Source organism: Lissotriton vulgaris, chromosome 3_1, assembly GCF_964263255.1.
Source record: "Lissotriton vulgaris chromosome 3_1, aLisVul1.2, whole genome shotgun sequence".
NCBI lineage: Eukaryota > Metazoa > Chordata > Amphibia > Caudata > Salamandridae > Lissotriton > Lissotriton vulgaris.
Window position 1 is genome coordinate 1,666,444,165 of NC_141689.1, and position 19,305 is coordinate 1,666,463,469.

Sequence of the window (19,305 nt, forward strand, 5' to 3'; positions counted from 1 at the left end):
AACGCATCTCTTCCCTAGAAATGCCTGAGCAGTGAAAGCATGGCTGTCTGAATCTAAGCGCCAGGATGCCCTTTGGGTGACAGGTCTGCGCTCTATAAGTACACCTACATTACATTTACATTACATTACATATGTTCAAATAGGTTCCTAAATGCTTCACTGTCCCATCTAAGTGATTGCGATAGCAATCAATGTGGTATCTACAACCTGGACCAATGCTCTCCTCAGGAACCAAATGGACGTATTGCAGTTCACCTATAAATTTGATATTCAGCTGAATCAGAATTGTATCTCCAACAGTCGATCCACCATTATCAATGTGTTTCTGATGGACATGAACATGTCACTGGTGTACTGCTCAGTGGTGCCGACTCTGATGCCCAATTGGAAGTTATGCAGTTTGTACACCAAATACTAAAGATGAGGGGGAAGGCCATGAGCCCTAATGGGTGCCCCATTTCAATGTCCAAGTCTCGAATATTATGGTACTAGTCATCAAGCATGCCAATATCAGCATTTATAATAGCCTACCAAATTAAAACATATGGGACCAAAATATATGTATTCTGGCACTCATACAAAATAGTTCTAGCATACCATGCCAAGAGCATTTCCTGTATCGAAGAAGACATAGCCACCTTGTAAGTGTTAGACCTGGCATCCCCAGGGTGGTCTACCCCTAGAATGTTTTCCTTTTGCCTCCCCATTTTGCTGAGTCTTTTTGTTGGCCGTAGGACTCTGAGCACTTTATCACTGTTAATCAGTGCTAAAAGGCACATGCTTCTCCTCTAAACATGGTGACAATGGTCTATATCTAATTGGTCTATTTGATTTACTAGTAAGGCCCGTTAAGGTGATATAAGATATACCCAGGGTATGCAAGTCAACTGCGACTAGTGGGTCTGCAGCACTGATTGTGCCACCCACATAACTAGCCTTTCAAACCTGGCTCAAGCCTGCCACTGCAGCGCTGGTGTGTGCAGTGTACTGTCACTTGTACTTGCCATTGAAATCTCCTTGCCAAGCCTTAAACTCCCCTTTTACTACATATAAGTCATTCCTAAGGTAGGACCTAAGTACCCCTAAGGGCAGGCTGCTATGTAAGTAAAAGGTAGGACATGTACATTTATGTTTTGTTTGTCCCAGTAGTGACAAACAGCCTATTTCGTTTTTCACTACTGTGAGGCCTACTCATTTTATAGGCCAGCATTGGGAATTCCTGAATACATCTTTAAGCTGTAATGCCTGATCAGAGAGGAGTAGCTTTTCATGTTTCATATCTTTGGAATGGTAATTATCAATCCCTTTACTGGTGAAGTTGAATTAAACATTGCTGTTTTAGAAATGCAGCTTTTAGAAAGTGGACATTTCTCTGCACTTATCGCTCTATGTGCTTCACAGCCTGTCTCCAATACCCGCCTGGGGTAGGTGACAGCTACACTTTGTGTTTTCCCTCTAGACAGCCACAAACACTGGAAGATGAGGTTCATCTGCATTCTGAGCACTCATCTGCATTCATTCGTATTCTGATGGGTCTTCCTGGGCAGAGAGGAATGTGAGGGGCTGACACTTGCACTTCAATAGGTAGTGTCCTGTCCACAAACAAAGCACTTATTTACCCCCATAGACAGCCTGGCAGACAGGACTGGGTTAAAAGGGATCCTTGTGCACTTTAGAGAGCTGCTTTGAAGTCACCCCCTACATCAAAGGCACTTTTGGATATAAGTACTGGGTCCCTTACTTCTTAAAATCAGACACTTCTGCATCTTGAACTGAACCTCTGTCAGAAGGATTGCGTGCTGCTGAAAGAACTAAACTGGACTGCTTTTCTGGAAGGACTGCTTTTCTGCTTGTTGCCCTATTGCCTGCTGCTCCCTGACTCTGCTGGAGGAGTGCTGGACTATACCTTCCCTCCAAGTGATTATACAAGAGCGTTTTGGCTTGTCTCCTGTTTCTGAAGTCTCAATGACACAAAAGACTTTGTACAATTCTGCTGGTGCTTCTGGACTCTGCCTTCTGTGAGTCATACCCTTTCCTGAGGTTCCCTCTAGAAGTTCTGGGTCTCAGAAGTGGGTGCTGCAGCTGTTTTGCTCCAAAACCGATGCATTTTCAGCCTTGCGCTAATCGGAACCAACTCATCATCCTTCAACGCCGACGCTGAAGGTGTTCGACGACAGCGGTTTTTCAGCCTGCATAGCCCAACAACTACACTCTGCGCAACTCACCGACAACACATTGCCTTAACCTCGGTTTAAGGTCGTTGATGACGCAGAGACCCGAATACGTAGAAAAGATTGACGCAACATGACCTCAACATCAACACTTTGCTCCATCAGAGGTGTTTTGTCAGTGGGCCCTGCCTAGGTCCTGTAGCCGGCCTGAACTTTGGATTTGCACTTTTCCCTTGTGACCTCAAGTAACCTTTTGACCGCTAGTGACTTCTAAGCACTGTTTTTGCATTTAATCTTTAAAAATTCATATCACAACGTCTACAGATTGGATTTCTGTCCTTTAGGTATTGTTTTACTCACATAAGTATTCTCTATCTGTTAAAACCTGTTTGGAGTTTTTTTGTGGTGTATTCATTGTGTTGTGGTGTGTTTTAAATATACTTTAAACGTTGCCTCTTTAGATAAACCTGACTGCTTTTTGCCAAGCTATAAGAGGGTGAACACAGGTTATTTTGTACTGTGTATCTAGCTTACCCCAACTAGAGTGGTGGTTCCTGCCTAGCCTGGGTGCATACCTCAGCAAATCCGGAATCCCATTTCTAACAGTAAGGGAATGCATCTTTTTTGCATGATCACCCCCAAAGTTTTAGACTGACGCTGTTGGGTTTTCGACTCTGAAAGTGCACTGAAACCTGCTAACCAGACCTCACTGCCTGTGTTCTGACCCTCAGAAGTATATGTTGGATTGGCCTCCACCCAATTGGCATAGGTTAAATTACTTGTTAGTCCCTTACATATGGTACCAGGACTACTCAAAAGTGAGATTGACTCTAGGGACTGCAGCACTGATTGTGCCACCCTGAGAGTGAAAAGTAAAACATGGCTCCCAGCCTGCCACTGCAGACTGGAAGACCAGTTTTAAACTGCTACCTCGATTTTACCTTTTAAACCAATGACAAGATGTACACCTCCCTTTATATCTATACGTTACCCCTAAGGTAGGCCTATCAAGTCTTAAGGCAGCGTCTGTATAGTTGTAAGTAGGGCATGTATTATTAAATGTTATAACTGTAAAAAAAACAAATTGTAACTTTTATTCTTGAAGGGCTGTTTGCCCCATGGCGAGTGCAGGGTATAACCCTAACAATTCACCTGTGCTAACATCTGAATGGAAATACTAAGGCTGGTAGTTCAAGGTACCAAAACAATTGCTGCATTAAACTTCTCTTGGTGCCCTAGTTGAATGTGATGAAACCTTTGAGTAAATGCAGCTTTTATAAAGTTGCCACTCTGTTGCTCAAGTTTACCTGTGGCCTTTCGTATATGCTGTCACCATGACAGCCTTCTGCCCTCCTGGGTGAAAGTGTGAACGACTCCCAAGAAAGGGAACAATAGAGGGCTGCCTTGACAAGAGGTGTTACCTCTCCCTGGCAGAAAGCTACACAGGATTTGAGCCCAAAATGCAAGTTTCAAGGGGGAAGTTGCCTTTGAAGGGCACATTTTGAACACACATGGAGAGGGCACTCTTGTTCAGATAGAAGGATTGGCCGCATCTGCCAAGTGCCTTCTTTTGGGCCTAAATATGCAGCAGTACACTGCTACCAGCCTGCTGCTCACTTTTTTTCCTGTGCATGGCTGCCGTACCTCCTTTAATCTTAATTTACCATAAGAAAAAGGCATTTGTCCACTGAACAGTAAATTGAAATAAAGTAAGCTGAAGAATAACAAAACAAATTCAGGGTGGGTGCTGGCGCATTACCACAAACGTGTACTCATGCATAGACATGGGTGCCAATGCTGTTCTTTACAGAGACACGCTCGCTTGTAAGATACAGAACGGAGGGGTGACTGATTGTGAGAGCTTACAGTTCTCCCTTCGGTTATCACCCACAGTATCTTTGGTAGGCTTGCTGATCTATCGCCATCCTGGACCCCTGGGCAGCTTCTCCAACTCTCTCTTAGAAACTACTGCTCTTCTTGCCTCTTCAACTGCCAACTTTGTTGTACTCGGGGATTTTAATATCCATCTTGATGATCCTACTAATGTTGCGGGAGTCGACCTGCTCGACGACCTTAAATCGTTTGGAATTAACTTGGTCAACTCGGGTGCGACCCATGAGAAAGGCCACCTACTCGATCCTTTACTTTCTAACTTGGACCATCTTACTCCATCTTTGGCTCTTGCCCTGCCTTGGACAGACCATTTTTTGGTGTCCGCGACTTGGCAATTTGACAGTCCTGTCGCGGGGGTCCCAAGAGTTCACACCCTGGAGAGAGCCTGGTCGAGGCTCCCAGTCGACACTTGGGCGGCACACCTGGAGGCTACGCAGCCCCCTCAGGGAGTCGACCCGATAGTCGCTGACGCGAATTTTCATACCTGGATCGTAGATTCTCTGGACACTCTCTTACCCAAAAAGAAACAACTTACGAGAGGGAAGAGAGTGGGCTCCGCACCTTGGTACTCGTCGGAACTGAGAACCCTGAGGAAGAGATGTAAGAGGCTAGAGCGCCTCTGGAGGAGAGACTGGAGTGAGGCGAGTCGTAAAGAATATCGTGCGGCTCTGAGCAGGTATAAATCCGCTATTCGAGTGGCAAAAGCAGGATTCTTTGAAGAGCGCATAGGCTCTGCGGTCAACTCTTCTAAAGAGTCCTTCAGGGTCATTAAGGAGCTACTGCATGCCCCCGAACCTCAGGTTCTTCACGAGGACCCTCGCAAAAAATGCGCAGAACTGGCCTCTTTTTTCCAAAGCAAAATTGACAACATACTGGCTTCCCTTCCCCGGCTAGGTGAGGTTCCTTCTTTGGATGATAATTCCAGCTCTCAACCTAAGACGCAATTGGGGGAGCTAGCCTCTCTAGGTCCGGTCACGATGGAGGAAGTCCTGGCGGTTCTGAGGTCTATGAAGAGTGGCTCCCCGAAAGACCCGGCGCCGATCAAATATCTTAAACAGGTGTCCTCTACAATTGGCGGCCCTGTGACGGACTTGATAAACCTGTCCCTCGCCCAAGGGGTAGTCCCCCCCAGTTGGAAAGGGGCGGTGGTTAAGGCACTGTTGAAAAAGCCTAATCTCGATCCCACCGACCTTGCCAACTTTCGGCCTATTTCCTTGCTGCCGGGTATCAGTAAGGTGGCTGAGAAGCTGGTGAATAGCCGCCTCTCAGACTTCTTGGAAGCCAATTCCCTCCTGGGCGATTCCCAAACGGGTTTTCGTCCCGGTCAGGGGACTGACACCGCCCTGCTGGCGGTCGTGGAGAATGCAAGGAGCATGCTGGATTCGGGGGGATCAGTGGCAGTGATCCTCCTGGACCTCAGTGCTGCTTTCGACACCGTGGACCACCAGGTGCTTCTCCAACGGCTGTCGGGGTGGGGGTCACGGGTCTGGCCCTCAAATGGTTCGCTTCCTTTTTGGAAGGTCGTACATTTGAGGTGTGGGAAGGCCAGGAAAAATCATCTTCAACCCCTCTCCAGTGTGGTGTGCCACAGGGCTCTTCATTGAGCCCTACCTTATTTAACGTTTATATGGCCCCCCTGGAGAGTGTGGTACTGCCGCTGGGTATCAAAATCATCAGTTATGCTGATGATACTCAGCTGGTGGTAGGCCTTACCCAGTCGGCGCACCATCCCGACAGGCTGCACGCGTGTCTTGAGAAGATCTACACGTGGATGTGCAGCTCAGCCCTAAAGTTAAATGGCTCCAAGACGGAGTTGATGCTGCTGGGGAACTCTTCTCCATCTCTGTCCCCCAGCAGCTGGCCAGACTGTCTGGGTCCGGCACCCCCCCCCAAGCAGGAGATCAAGAGCTTGGGGGTGTGGCTGGAGCAGGACCTATTGTTTAAAACTCATGCCAAAAAGACTGCTGGCGTGTGCTTTGGCCTGCTCCGCTCAGCCCAGAAGATTCTACCTCTGCTCCCTGTGGCTACTCGAAGGCTTCTCCTCCAGGGACTTATCATCTCGCGGCTGGACTTCAGCAATGCGCTATTCCTGGGTGCGCCCGAATCCACCCTGAATAAACTGCAGCAAGTGCAGAACGCGGCTGCCAGGCTTTTGACGGGTCTCCCCTGGCGTCAATCTGCTCGCCCGGCGTTGAGGGCATTGCACTGGCTCCCTGTGAGGGACAGGGTAAAATTCAAATCCCTTTGTATCGCTCACAAAGTTCTGCACGGGGTAGGACCTCCTATTCTTGAGGGGATGGTACAGCCCTACAAGGCCTCTCGCTCCCTTCGCTCTGACCATCAACATCTCCTCCAGGTCGGCAGGGTGAAAAAGGCTAGAACGGGTGGCAGAAGGTTCTCAATAAATGTGGCCTCCCTGTGGAACTCATTGCCCCTACAACTTCGAGCGGAAGCTAGTTTGCTTCGCTTCCGTAAACTTTTAAAAACCTTCTTGTTTTCCGTTTAATCCCTTCTCTTTTCAGCAGTGCTATGTTCTGGCAGCGCTGGGATGCCTATCGGTAACCAGGCGCTATACAAAACTCAGAATAATAATAATAATAATATTGAAATGGTTTTTGTTGTACTTCATGGGAAACCCAATCCCAGATGGTCACCATCAGCATGAGTTGGTGGCCACCTTGGAATATATTTTCTTATAAACTACAACAAAAAGCATTCTTAGATTGCAACCTAGGTGTGTACTTGCAGGTACATGAGTACTGATGCACCGCAGATCATCTTGGAATTCTATTCACACTTTATTATTAATGTAACATTCCAAGATAGCTGACAGCTGTTTTGAAATGATTATTTAATAATAAAGTAGGTACAGTGTTAACACAAGCGAGAATTGGCAAAACCAATACTTCGGCCCTGAAGACGAGACCTATTAGCTTTACTAGTGCTTGTTTTTCCAGAACTAGAAGATCTCAAGAGACTCCAAATTCAGCACACCAATCTCCATTGGTGCTATCTCCCTGTCACTGTTGGAGATGTTCTTTTGTTGTGCTTTACTCATAAGCCTGGTCATGACCAGAGCCGGTTCCTTCGTTTGAGCATCGCCCCACTTAAAAATTCCTCCAAAGATGAAATTAATTAACATTTTATTTTTTAACCCCTATCCCGAGCCTAGCGTCAAGACAGGGGCAGGGCCGCTGCTGAGTGACAGAAGCATGTCACTCAGCAGGGAGAAGGGTGGGCAAGTATGACACAGTTTAAAATGTGCATGTCTTTTTGGCCGGCCATCTTGCAACCAGCCACGCTTGCGCACTTTAAACATCTTTAACCCCATTTCACCCCTCACCCCCTGTAGATGCCAGCCACCGCTGGTCTTGGCAAGTGCCTTTCCCCGGTGACTCCTTTTAAAGCGTCCAACTCAAAACTTCAAGTCATGCCGTTCCCTGTTCCATTTCAAAATGTTGCGTCAGTTCCTAACCCAATTTTGGTGCACCATTTAAAGTCTCTCTCTGTAGTCCCCATGTAGGATTACTAAGCAAACATTGCATAGCATAAAAGGGTCACTGGCAACTGCATGGGTCGTGAGTGAAAAGGCTGCGTTTTCTTTATCAAAAACTAAAAACGACACTGGAATAATCAATATGACTGATGAAAATAAATATTGACCTCTTCTGGAAACAACACTGTTTTAGGAGGTATAAAAATAACCAGTCTTTACCCTGCAGAAATCCGCAGGACAGGAACTTCCTGGCTCCCAGAGAACACTGTCCTTAAGCCTGTAACCAATACATGTGAAAAATGTGAATATTCAGTTGCCGGCAGATGATGAAGTTGTACACAGTTCATCTGGCCCTCCCTGTTACAGACCCCTTTGTAAATCACGCACTTGTGCATTTTTGTTCCGATCTGTGCAAATTGGACAATAGGAAAGATGATCCCTTTATTTATATTTTCATAAAATGGTTCATGCTACGTTAAGCTGGGGATCTGATCAGATTTCCTCAGCTCCAGCATCGCTCATCTTAACAAGGAAAGGCTTCAAAATATAGCAAAACCTAAACGTAATAGTTGCAGAGCCACCACCACATAATTGCACTACCACAACGACGTATACCAATGATATTGCTGTTAGGTTACAGTCAGCGATTTGATAATTTTTATCTGTGAGTGAAAAGTATTCATGATGTAAGAGAAGGCAAAATAATGTTGGCATGCTTTCGAATTATTTGAAACTTTGCTACTTTATGTCTTGGAAGGTTTTTTGCATGTGTAAGACTGAAACAGGGATTACCATCCTGCATTTCATGTTATCTGTTTGTCTTTTCTTTATATTTCCAGGCAAACTATTGAAAGCTGAATACATCCTCGGCAGTCTTATAAACAACAGTGGAGGAACAGGTATGTTTACAAAGCGGGGGCCTTTAATAATACAGGATACAAAAAAAGTGATGGATGGAATGCTTGAACTAATGGGAAAAAGCAAGGACCCCCAGAACAGTGGATAGTTCAATTCCTATGACAGGGACTTAAATGGTAGTGACAAAAACTCCTTGGCAATGTCAAGAAAGCAAACAATATACACAATAATCTATGACATTAAGAAGACTATGGAAGACGGAAAAAATATATTCAAAGTTGTTACCGTTGTATTATATTCAAATCTATGTAACATATGCTATATATAAATCACAGAATGCGATGGCAGAATCAAGATAAGCTGACTAGATGGGTTTCCAACCTCCATCAAATAGTGAATTCTAGTCTGGACGACGGTCCCGTGTAGCTATTCTTCAAGCAAGATAATCTAACAGAGTGTCCTCTATAGATGAATAACACTACTGATATATGACTTTGTATCGAAGTGCCTGGCAGCTGCTAATAGGCAGCTTTGCAGCAAGGGCAACGAAGTGTTTAAGAACAATTGATGGAATAGTCATCCAGCTTTATCACACAAAAGGTGTAGCAAACCCAAAGCAACCAGTTCTGTGGTTGCATAAAGTGTATGTCCATCTGGTAAGTTAAAACAGCTTTCACCAACAGTTTGTGCATGCTTCATCATTGGCCCGTCTTCATCCCATCAATGATCATTTTGGGTTGGGCTCGATCAAGACAATATGGGAGCTCTTGATACTATATGCAGGAATCAGTGTTCCCGGAAACTGTCTCAGCCTGGGCACACACAGGCAGGGTGAGATGACAGAGGGAGGTAGAGAAAGGGAGGGAGACAAAGACAGAGGGAGAGGGAGGGAGGGAAAGACGGAAGAAGAGGGAGGGAGGGAAAGGGAGGGAGACAGATGGAGAGGGAGACAGAAAAAGGGAGAGAGACAGAGTGAGGGAGACCTCAGAATGAGGGCAAGGGAATGAGAGAGAGGGAGACCTCAAAGAGAGAGAACTCTGAGAGAGGGAGAACTCAGAGAGAGGGAGAGGAAAGGAGAGAGAGGGAAAGCTCACAGTGAGGGAGAGGGAGGAGGGAGACCTCAGAGTGAGGGAGAGGGAAGGAGATAGAGGGAGATCTCTGAGTGAGGGAGGCCTCAGAGTGAGGGAGACAGAGGGAAGCAGAGTGAGGGAGACAGAGGGAAGCAGAGTAAGGGAGACAGAGGGAAGGAGAGTGAGGGAGACCTCAGAGTGAGGGACACAGAGGGAGACCTCAGAGTGAGGGAGACAGAGGGAAGGAGAGTAAGGGAGACCTCATAGTGCGGGAGACCTCAAAGTGAGGGAGACCTCAAAGTGAGGGAGACCTCAGAGTGAGTGAGAAGTAAGGAGAGTGAGGGAGACCTCTGAGTGAGGTAGACAGAGAGAGACCTCAGAGTGAGGCAGACCTCACAGTGAGGGAGACCGAGGGAAGGAGAGTGAGGAAGAACTCAGAGTGAGGGAGACAGAGGGAGACCTTAGAGTGAGGGAGACAGAGGGAGACCTTAGAGTGAGGGAGACAGAGGGAGACCTTAGAGTGAGGGAGACCTTAGAGTGAGGGAGACCTCAGAGTGAGGGAGACAGAGGAAAGGAGAGAGAGGGAAACAGAGGGAAGGAGAAAGAGGGAGACAGAAGGAAGGAGACAGAGGGAGGGAAACAAAGGGAGGGAGGGAGGGAGACCTCTGAGTGAGGGAGAGGGAAGTAAAGAGAGGGAGGGAAGGAGAGAGAGGGAAACCAAGTGAGGGAGAGGGAATCAGAGTGAGGGAGAGGGAAACAGAGAGGGAGAGGGAAACAGAGGGAGACAGAGAGAGAGACAGAGTGAGTGAGACAGAGGGAGAGAGGGAGTGAGACAGTTAGTGTGAGTGAGAAAGATAGAGACAGAGAGAGAGGGAGGGAGAGTGAGAGAGTGAGGGAGAAAGAGAGAGAGAGAGAGAGCGAGAGAAAGAACTAGAGAGAGATGTGTGTATGCCGGGTCTGGTGGCTCAGTGGACGAAGGCATCCACTGAAGGGACCTGTGATCAACCTCATGGTCACAAAGCCCCCTCCTCCACTGACCCCGCCCCCACTGGTGCGGCCCTCCGACACAAACCACACTGTAAATTTGGCCCCCAAGAGAAAGTTTATGAGTGCCCAAGGTCTAGACCATACTGCCAAGCCAGGTCATCCCTGAAGAAATGGAACAAGCATTCCAGGACAGTTTTCTCCTTAAATAGGTCTCGTCAGCCATGTAATAGCTAAGTTCCAGTGACACAGTGCACACTATCAATATAGGAACATAGCTATAAGCAGGTCCACTGGAATTCTACTGCAGGGGAGGGCCAAACTATGCTGTGGGGTTGTAAAAAGTACGCAGCAAGAACAGGCAAATTATGGGGCATTGTGCACATTTTGTGATAATATTACATTATTTTATAATTTTTACACTTGTCAACACTGTATGGACATTTGTTGCATCTCATTAGTACTAGATTAACCTTTCAAATATAGCAATAGCAACAGAAAGCTGATCAGTCAACCTCTGCAAAGGGCCTTCCACTGCGTGGCAATACGTGCTGTTTCATTTTTAGTAACTTTTGAACTGTTTGAGCTAGATACAAAATTTTGTTAACGTATGCAGATTATGTAGCAGATGATGGATCATGTGGTAAATGTGGCAATTCTATAAATAGCCAAAAAATGCTGTGGCTGCACAATTGCATAATTCCCGTGGCCCTTCGTATAACAGCGGAGCAAGTGTCTCACCCCAACTGGCAGGAACATAGTGTTTATGAATACTTTATTGTATGATTACCTAAAATCATTTACAAAAGCGAAGCATATTACGATCATGGTAAAAAACAGTAGATTGATGAAAGATAAACGTTTTAAGAAAAACATTCAAAGTGCAAGGAGATTTAAAAGAAAAAGAAAAAGAGAAAGTAAAAAAACATGTACATATGCATCGGGGAACATAGTGATATGTAGCCTCAGAAATGAGGGCATAAAAAAATTCACTCACAGCATCCAAACTTAGAACTGACCAGAAGCTTTCTGAATGTTTTAAAAAAAAAGGTTTTCATGTAATTTTATTAATTGTTTGCATCTCTTATCCGCTTTTCATTCTGTTGAGTTAACCTTTTATATCAGGGAATTGTTTGTTTTCCTTCTGTTTGTGGCTGTTTCATTACCCTTCAGCACCAGTCTATAGAGTAAGGTATGAAAGCTCTCTACGTGATCATAGTGAGAGGCAGATCTGTGCCCAAATAGACACCCTGTAGAAATGTTCTTTAACATCTCTGAAGTATGGTGATCATTTTTATTTACTTCATAAAAAACGTAGACTGCAGCACCTTGTTGAAACAACTTTTCTTCTGAGGGCCAATGATGAAACCCTACCCTATCGTAGGAAATGCTCTGTTATTAGACTACAAAAAACCTTGCATGATGCCCAGTTGTGTGTATTATTTCTAATCAATGAATAATATATTTTTTAATTAATAACATTTATTTATCTTGTCTCTAGAGTAATTATTTTTAGAAATTTGGCTTTAGAAGCTTTGCAGTGCCTGCCTAAAGAAGGCAGGCCCAGTCCTTTACATAGGTAATCAGCTTTACATTTTGTGTGACCTGTTCCTGTCTGGGTTTCTAATGAAGAGCTTCTTACTTTACTTGTGACTCAGAGCTTGCAATACTAGCAATGAGTTGTCTACCTGCATGGAATCCTTGGATGATCCCTGCCCATTATCTGTAGTATCTAAGCAGGCGAACAGAAGAAGCCTTCAATTGTAGCCTCCTCCTGCAGCCAGTTTCCACAGGAGGTGCTGAATCGTTGTGGGCAAGCTGCATAGGGAGGAACGGGCAGCATCGATCTTTGAGGTGGGAGCAAGCCTCATCGATCTGTTGGGCCTGGGCCAGGCAATGCAACTTCATCGGGAGCATTGCGGTCTAGACTCACAGAAAGGAACATGCAGCGAGCATTTGACAACTTCTGATATCGAATCTTACTTGTTAGCTCCTCCCACTGTGGTTGGTGGAAGTGCCAAATATGACCTGCATGTGTAAGCTATTTAGATTTAGGAAGGTTTGGACCACCATGGCCTCTGGTGCGATTATCTCACAGCCACATATTGTTACCTATCATCCTTCCTTGAGCACCGGTCCCAGATCCAGCAAGGTGCAGTTCATTGGATTGTGCTTGTTCTTCAACATCAGTCTCTTACAAAACACCAGACATAAAGCCAGTGGTGTAGCCTCACCAGCTGAAGTAAAGAAGAAGCTGTTGTGCACATAATCTCTTTCCGGGGGAGTACCATCTCGTTTGTGTACAGTGATGCTAAAAGAAAACATGAGCAAATATTTACAAAGCTTAGTAAAGAAGTGGTGCAATAGTGTCCATTATTGACACCACTTTCTACTATTTTGATTTGTGATTTACTAGAGCATGTTATTTCTCATTCCAATGTATTACGTAATTGTCTCATTTGCTATGGAGATCGGGATGCCATTCCCATGAGCCCTACATGCACATTAATAATCTCCAGTGTGTTGGAAGGACTTTTCTAGGGCAATCAGTGTGGTTTAGGGTCCACATATAGTTTCTCTTTTCATCTGAGCAGGAAAAGATGGATGTTGCAAAACGTCCAGAGCATGGAGGGAGAGAATATGTTGAAAGACTTGTTCATGTGCTAGCCTCCAGCAGGTAAGGAGTACTATGAAAATGAGGAGGCAGTAAAAAGAGTAGAGACACGCCAATGGCTATAATAGTAATGTCAATAGAGATAGATGCTCCTCAATGGTTCTGTGGCAGTGGTGACATTTGATACATTTGTGGCAAAGCTCAGGGTGATTTCAGCACCAGTGTACTTTGGAAAAGTTACCAACTGATAAGTGATTCGCTGCTGGTGAGATGATTTGTCAAAAAATCTACTGTAGATACAGACATGCAAAAATCCTTCAGTGAATGTGTAAATTGCAAACTGTATTGAGAGCTCACCGGAAGTTGCAAAGGCTCACAATAGGAGTATAGAGAAGATTGTACTGTTCGCACTGAAAGACTGAGTGGGAGAACTGGGAGTAGAAAATTGTTGAGTATACAAATTCTGGCTGGTACATTTTAAGATGTGTGTGGCCAAGACACATGACAGACTCAATTTTGCTCGGTGTGGAAAAAGAGTGTAGCAGTTGTAGGATAATTGGTCATTTTGTCAGAATATATTGTGATATTTGCCGCAAGTAAAGGATTAATATCATGACTCGAGGTGAGTTTCAGGAAAGCTTGGAGAGAGTGGCATGTCAATATCCTGACAGTGTGTAAGAAGAATGTGCCAGAAGAAGGCAGATTGTGTAGCGATCCGTTTGCCAAAATGCTGGTAGGTGGTATAATATTAATTTATCATATCTCTGTAATCTGAGACAAAATATTTGAGAGAGTAGGACAAAAAAGACTGTCGGAACTAGATTAACTCGAGGGGCTTATGATGGCATTAAAATTTAATCGGAGTTTGATCGTAAGTGGAAAAGTGTGTGTAGTGCCTAAATGTCATGATATATTGGACTAGTTCCATCAGGGAGTGTGTTTAGTTGGGAAGTATTGTTGATGAAGAAGCAGAGCAAAGGGAAGAGTGGTAGAGGAAGTAATGTCTGGCACCAATATGCTATGCTATGCTATGCTATGCTATGGTGATTTGTATAGCGCACGGCTGCCCCAGCGAAGGGGCGTCCCGGCGCTGCAGAAGGACAGAATACAGTGTACAGTGAGGTGGAGACGCTAAGGAAGGAGCTATTGTCATAGTACAGAAGAGGAATGAGGAGCAGAGGGTCTACATTGAGTTACACAGTCCAAACCAGACCATATGTTGGGACCTTTTCCCTCTTATTGATGACAAGACGGCCATCATGCAAAGTGTTTTTTAAGGCTGGCATATATCCCACCTATTATCAGGCTTTATTTGTTGAGGAGTGACACTATCTGACTGAGAATGATGTCCCAAATCGCAATTTCCGATTAAGAACAAACATTTGTAATGCAGTAGGTCTTGCCTTTGGGACTTTATCTGTTTTTAGCTAGGAAGCACATTATCCAGAGTAAAGCTATTCTGGTATTTTATTGAACTCTGCTGGTCATTTTCTATTAAGACCGTTTAAAAGAAGCAGTTGCTACAGAAAGTAGTCCATAGCAAAAGCGGAAGCAGAATGTAGTATTCTGTGCTGGTAACATTCCTCTTGATGAGTATCAAGATACAGTTAAGGGGCTACAAACAAGGTTTGATGTGCAACGCAGTATTGTTGTTCTTCGTCACAAGTTTCTTTTTTTAACACGCTGAATACAGGAGAAGATGTTGACAGTTATATCACCGCTTTGAGGAGACTGATAGCAGAAAGTCAGTTTGATAATTTTTCTGTTATGTTATGGTAATGGGAGTCTTGTAGAGCGCTCGGCTACTCGGGCAGAGTGTCCCGGCGCTATACAGATCTGTGGAGGCATGGCTAAGGAAAACACAGGCGAAGTACTGTCCAAACAGCCAGGTCTTAAGCCCCTTCCTAAAGGAAAGCAAGTTGTCTAGCTTCCTGAGGGAAAGGGGCAGTTTGTTCTATAGTTGAGGAGCCAGCAATCTGTATGAGCGTCCTGCAATGCGCGCTCGTTTGGTTGCAGGAACAATGGCCAGCGCTTGAGAGGCGTATCGTAAAGATCTCGAAGGGAAACGGAACCACACTCTTCTCCTCAAGTAGACAGCCCCGGTGCCATGCAGAGATTTAAAGGCGGTGATAAAAGTTTTGAAATAAATCAGTTTACGCACCGGCAGCCAGTGAAGCGAATTCAGAAGAGCCGAGGTGTGAGCCCTACGGCTAAGGCCAACAATGGCCCTTGCCGCCAAATTCTGTACAGATTGTAGGCGTGTAAAGAGATATTCAGGGAGGCCTAAATAAAGTATGTTGGTGTAGTCCAGCCTAGAACCGATCAGAGCCTGTACCGTAATCCTCCTGTGGGCATGAGATAGAAAAGGAAGAAATTTCCTGAGGGTTCGTAGGAGGCCAAAACACTGGCCGACTACACTAAGAATCTGGGGTTTAAGGGTCAGGCCATTATCAATTTTTACGCCCAGATTTTTCACCATAGAAGTGGCAGATGATAGAGGGTATATATCGGTAGGCCACCATGATTTCCAGTTGGCATCAGGGGAGCAGCCGAAGAAAAGAATCTCTGACTTATCAGAGTTACATCTTAGCTGGTTCAGTTGGAACCATGAAAAAACAGCCTCAAGGCAGCTCATGATGGTATCACCGGCGAAGTCTGTGTTCTTATCGCAGGTGAAAAGAAGCTGCGTATCGTCGGCGTAGGATACAATCCGGGCTCCATGAGATTCCACCAAATCCGCCAAGGGAGACATATAAATATTAAAAAGAGTGGGGCTCAAAACCGAACCCTGTGGGACTCCCACATCCAGCGGAGGAACTGGAGCAGAGAAAGGGGGGGCCCAAATCGATTGTTGGCGACCAGATAAGAAAGACTCAAACCAGTTGACCACCGTCCCTCTCAGACCAATCTCCTGGAGTCTTGAAAGAAGACGGCTGTGAGGGACTGTATCGAAGGCCGCAGAGAGATCGAGTAGAACCAACATCGCCTTCCCTCCACTGTCCAGAACCTCTTTTATAGAGCCAGTGACTTCCAGTAGAGCAGTCTCTGTGCTTAGGTTCGAGCGAAACCCGGATTGAGTGTGATGGAGAATATCTCGGGTTTCAAGGAAGTTCAAGAGAGTAGAGTGGACATGTTTTTCCACAATTTTAGCAAAGGCAGGGAGTAGCAAAATTGGTCTGTAATTAGAGTATACGAGGGGGTCCAAATTAGGTTTTTTCAATAGCGGAAGGATGTGAGCCATTTTCCATGGACTGGGAACAATGCCGGTTTCAAGAGAGGCATTGAGGACCGGATTGATGATAGGATTGATAATATGTGCCATTTTGGCCAGGAACTTTGCGGGGCAAGGATCTGACGGAGAACCAGACTTTAATTTAGATAATAGATCCAGTGACATTTGTGGGGATAAAGGAGGAAAAAGTGAGAACGTGTGGCTCTCCGGGAGAGAATGAATTAAGGAGAGATTTGAGCCAAAGTCTCTTAGAGGATCAGTTGGCACGAAGGAGGCCTGAATACTTATGATCTTATTAGCAAAAAAACTAGCCAGCTGTTTGATCCATAGCTCTGTAGGTAAAAATTTAGAAATTAAAGAAGCAGGGGAGGTGAATTCCTTGACTATTATGAAAATTTCTTTGCTAATATTAGCTGCAGGTTCGATTCTTTTCGAGAAGTGAGATTTTTTCTCTATGACAATAGCCTTATGAAACCCTTTGATAAGTTCCTTATATATCTCTTTTGTTGGGACATCGTAGCTTTTGCGCCACGCTCTTTCGACTTTCTTACAGAGCCTTCTGCTCTCATGGAGCGCAGGGGTGAACCAAGGTGCCGAAGCACGCAAATTTCTTTTAGACCGGATAGAGAGAGGCACTGTCTTGTCAAAACGCTGTGTGAGCCATGACTGAAAAAGAACTAAATCGCTAGCCAGCTCACCTGTGAGCTGGCAAGGGTGCATAGCAAAAGATTTCTCCAGCATGTCAGCCGTGACATGATGATAGGGATGAGACTGCGCCGTAGATTGCGAGCCTGAGCCAACACTGGCCGCTTTAGAAATGTGCAGAATGTCAAAATTCAGTAAATAATGATTAGACCAAGTCAGGGGTAGGGGAAGGGAAGAAATAATGGGAATTGAAGAAAAGATTTGATCGAGGATGTGGCCTTTATTATGAGTAGCTGAGAGAATATAAGGAGACAAACCAAATGTACTAGTCACGTTCTGAAGTTTCATGGTATCAATTGCGTCTGCAGTATCCATATGGATGTTGAAATCCCCTAAAAGTAGTCCGTGCTTAAATTTCATGATTAATGGGGAGATGGCGGTATGAAGTTCATCATAAAAGGAGCCAGAGTGGCCAGGGGGTCTGTAAAGCAATAAACCAGCACACGAGTGATGAGGGGAAAAAGACAGACAAAAACCAAGTGACTCCACCCCAGGGATATTGTCAGTGATGACAACTGAACAGGAGTAGCGCCTATCCACCACAATAGCGACTTCCCCTCCCCTACCTATAGCTCGGTCTTTCCTCACCATATAATAATTTAGAGGAAGAGCATTAGATATATCCGGGCTCGAAGAGTCGCCGAACCAGGTCTCTGTCAAAAAGAGGCACGCAGGTTTAAACTCGGTTAATAGGTTAAAAAGATCTAGGGCATGTTTACCCAAGGACCGTGCATTGAGTAGCATACAGGAGTAGTTATTTTGATGGTTTCCCATGATCGTCACCAAATCAGAGGGGTTAGCGGAGCACGGGATGTCCTTACTAGTTGATATGTTATTAAGAGTCCAGCCGCAACTCGCGCAGAGTGAAACATCCTTGGGGTCATTAGGGAGCACGAGACAATCGCATCCCATATCTCCCCTTAAGCTTTTTAAAAATGTGGGATCGTATCTATGCATGATGCCTGGAGTTATGACTAGAGATCCATCTGTAGGGCCAGGCCCTGGCGCCTCCGGGACGCGGACGGGCGCAGACGGACTTACCTTTGGCGCACCTTCGGCGCGCATTAGGCGCGCCCGCTGCACTCGTCCGCTGCACGTCCTCGGAGGCATTCAAATTCAAATTTGTGATCAACGTGTGCGCAATTAATTCATTTGTCACTGTTCTGATAGAAACATCAAACAAAAACTTCTCTCCGTGGGAAATCCCAGTCTTGAAGAAACTATTAGGGTGGCAAAAAGCATTGAGACTTCTGTATTGTCAGCTAAGGAACTGGAAAGTAAGAGTAAGGAAGCAGTTGCTGCTATTAAAGAGAAAGACAACAAAGATAAAGATGTCAAATCTTCTGACAAAACTCGTTCCAATTTTGTAGTTAGACAGAATCTTTTTCACCCTCAAAGTAATGTCTGCAACAAATGTGGATACAGAAATCACTTGAAGGGCAACAAGTGTCCAGCAAGATTTGTGACATGTAGACTGTGTACCAAGACTGGTCATTTTGCTAAAGTGTGCCAAGCTAATACGGGAAGATTATCTCACCAACCTAACTCTGTAAAATGTGTTGTCGATGGGGAAATGTCTTGTATTGATGAGGAATCTGTTACTAGATAGCTCTGCGACATGGTTGTTGTATTACATGATGAAGGGGTTAATGTGGGGAATCCTGAACTGTGTAAGGATCCTTATGTAGAAATTTTATTGGGAGACCAGATGCTTAAGCTCTTGGTGGATTCGGGGCCCCACATTTCCATGATAACGTTAGAATTGTACAATGCAACATGGCCAGACAGACCACTTCTACCCCCTGATTGCAAAGCTGTTTCTTATGAAGGCCGAGAGATAAACTTGTCAGGATACATTGAAGATGTGATGGAATTTAAAGGGAGAAGAATTGCAGGGAAATTGTACGTAGCTCACAAAGGATTAAACATTTTAGGATGGTTTCACCAGGGTTTGTTTGAGATGGTGCTTAGACCTGGTACCTCTGAACAGGATCTGACTATCAGAGAGAGTCCTGACATAGAGAATTTAGTCAATCAGTTTCCTCATGTTTTTTTCTGGGAAGATAAAGAATTTCCAACACAAGATTATTATGAAAGATAATGCCAAGCCTGTTAAACACAAACTTAGGAATGTTCCTTTTAGTGTTAGGCAAGACCTTGAGGAAGAGCTGGACTCATTATGTGCCATGGGTATCATTGAACCAGTGGAGTCTTCGCTTTGGTTGTCTCCACTGGTAGTAGCTCAGAAACAGAATGGTGAGCTTAGGGTTTGTGTTGACCTT

General features: G+C 45.1%; 1 protein-coding gene across 1 annotated transcript in view; it reads left to right on the top strand.

The window, feature by feature from the left end:
* The window catches only part of ALPK1 (alpha kinase 1), a 383,577-nt gene that overhangs the window by 254,632 nt on the left and 109,640 nt on the right, over positions 1-19,305 (top strand). Inside the window, exon 6 of the mRNA XM_086962134.1 lies at positions 8,400-8,459. Coding sequence (XP_086818260.1) covers positions 8,400-8,459 — 60 coding nt within the window. The remainder of the gene's footprint in view (positions 1-8,399; positions 8,460-19,305) is intronic.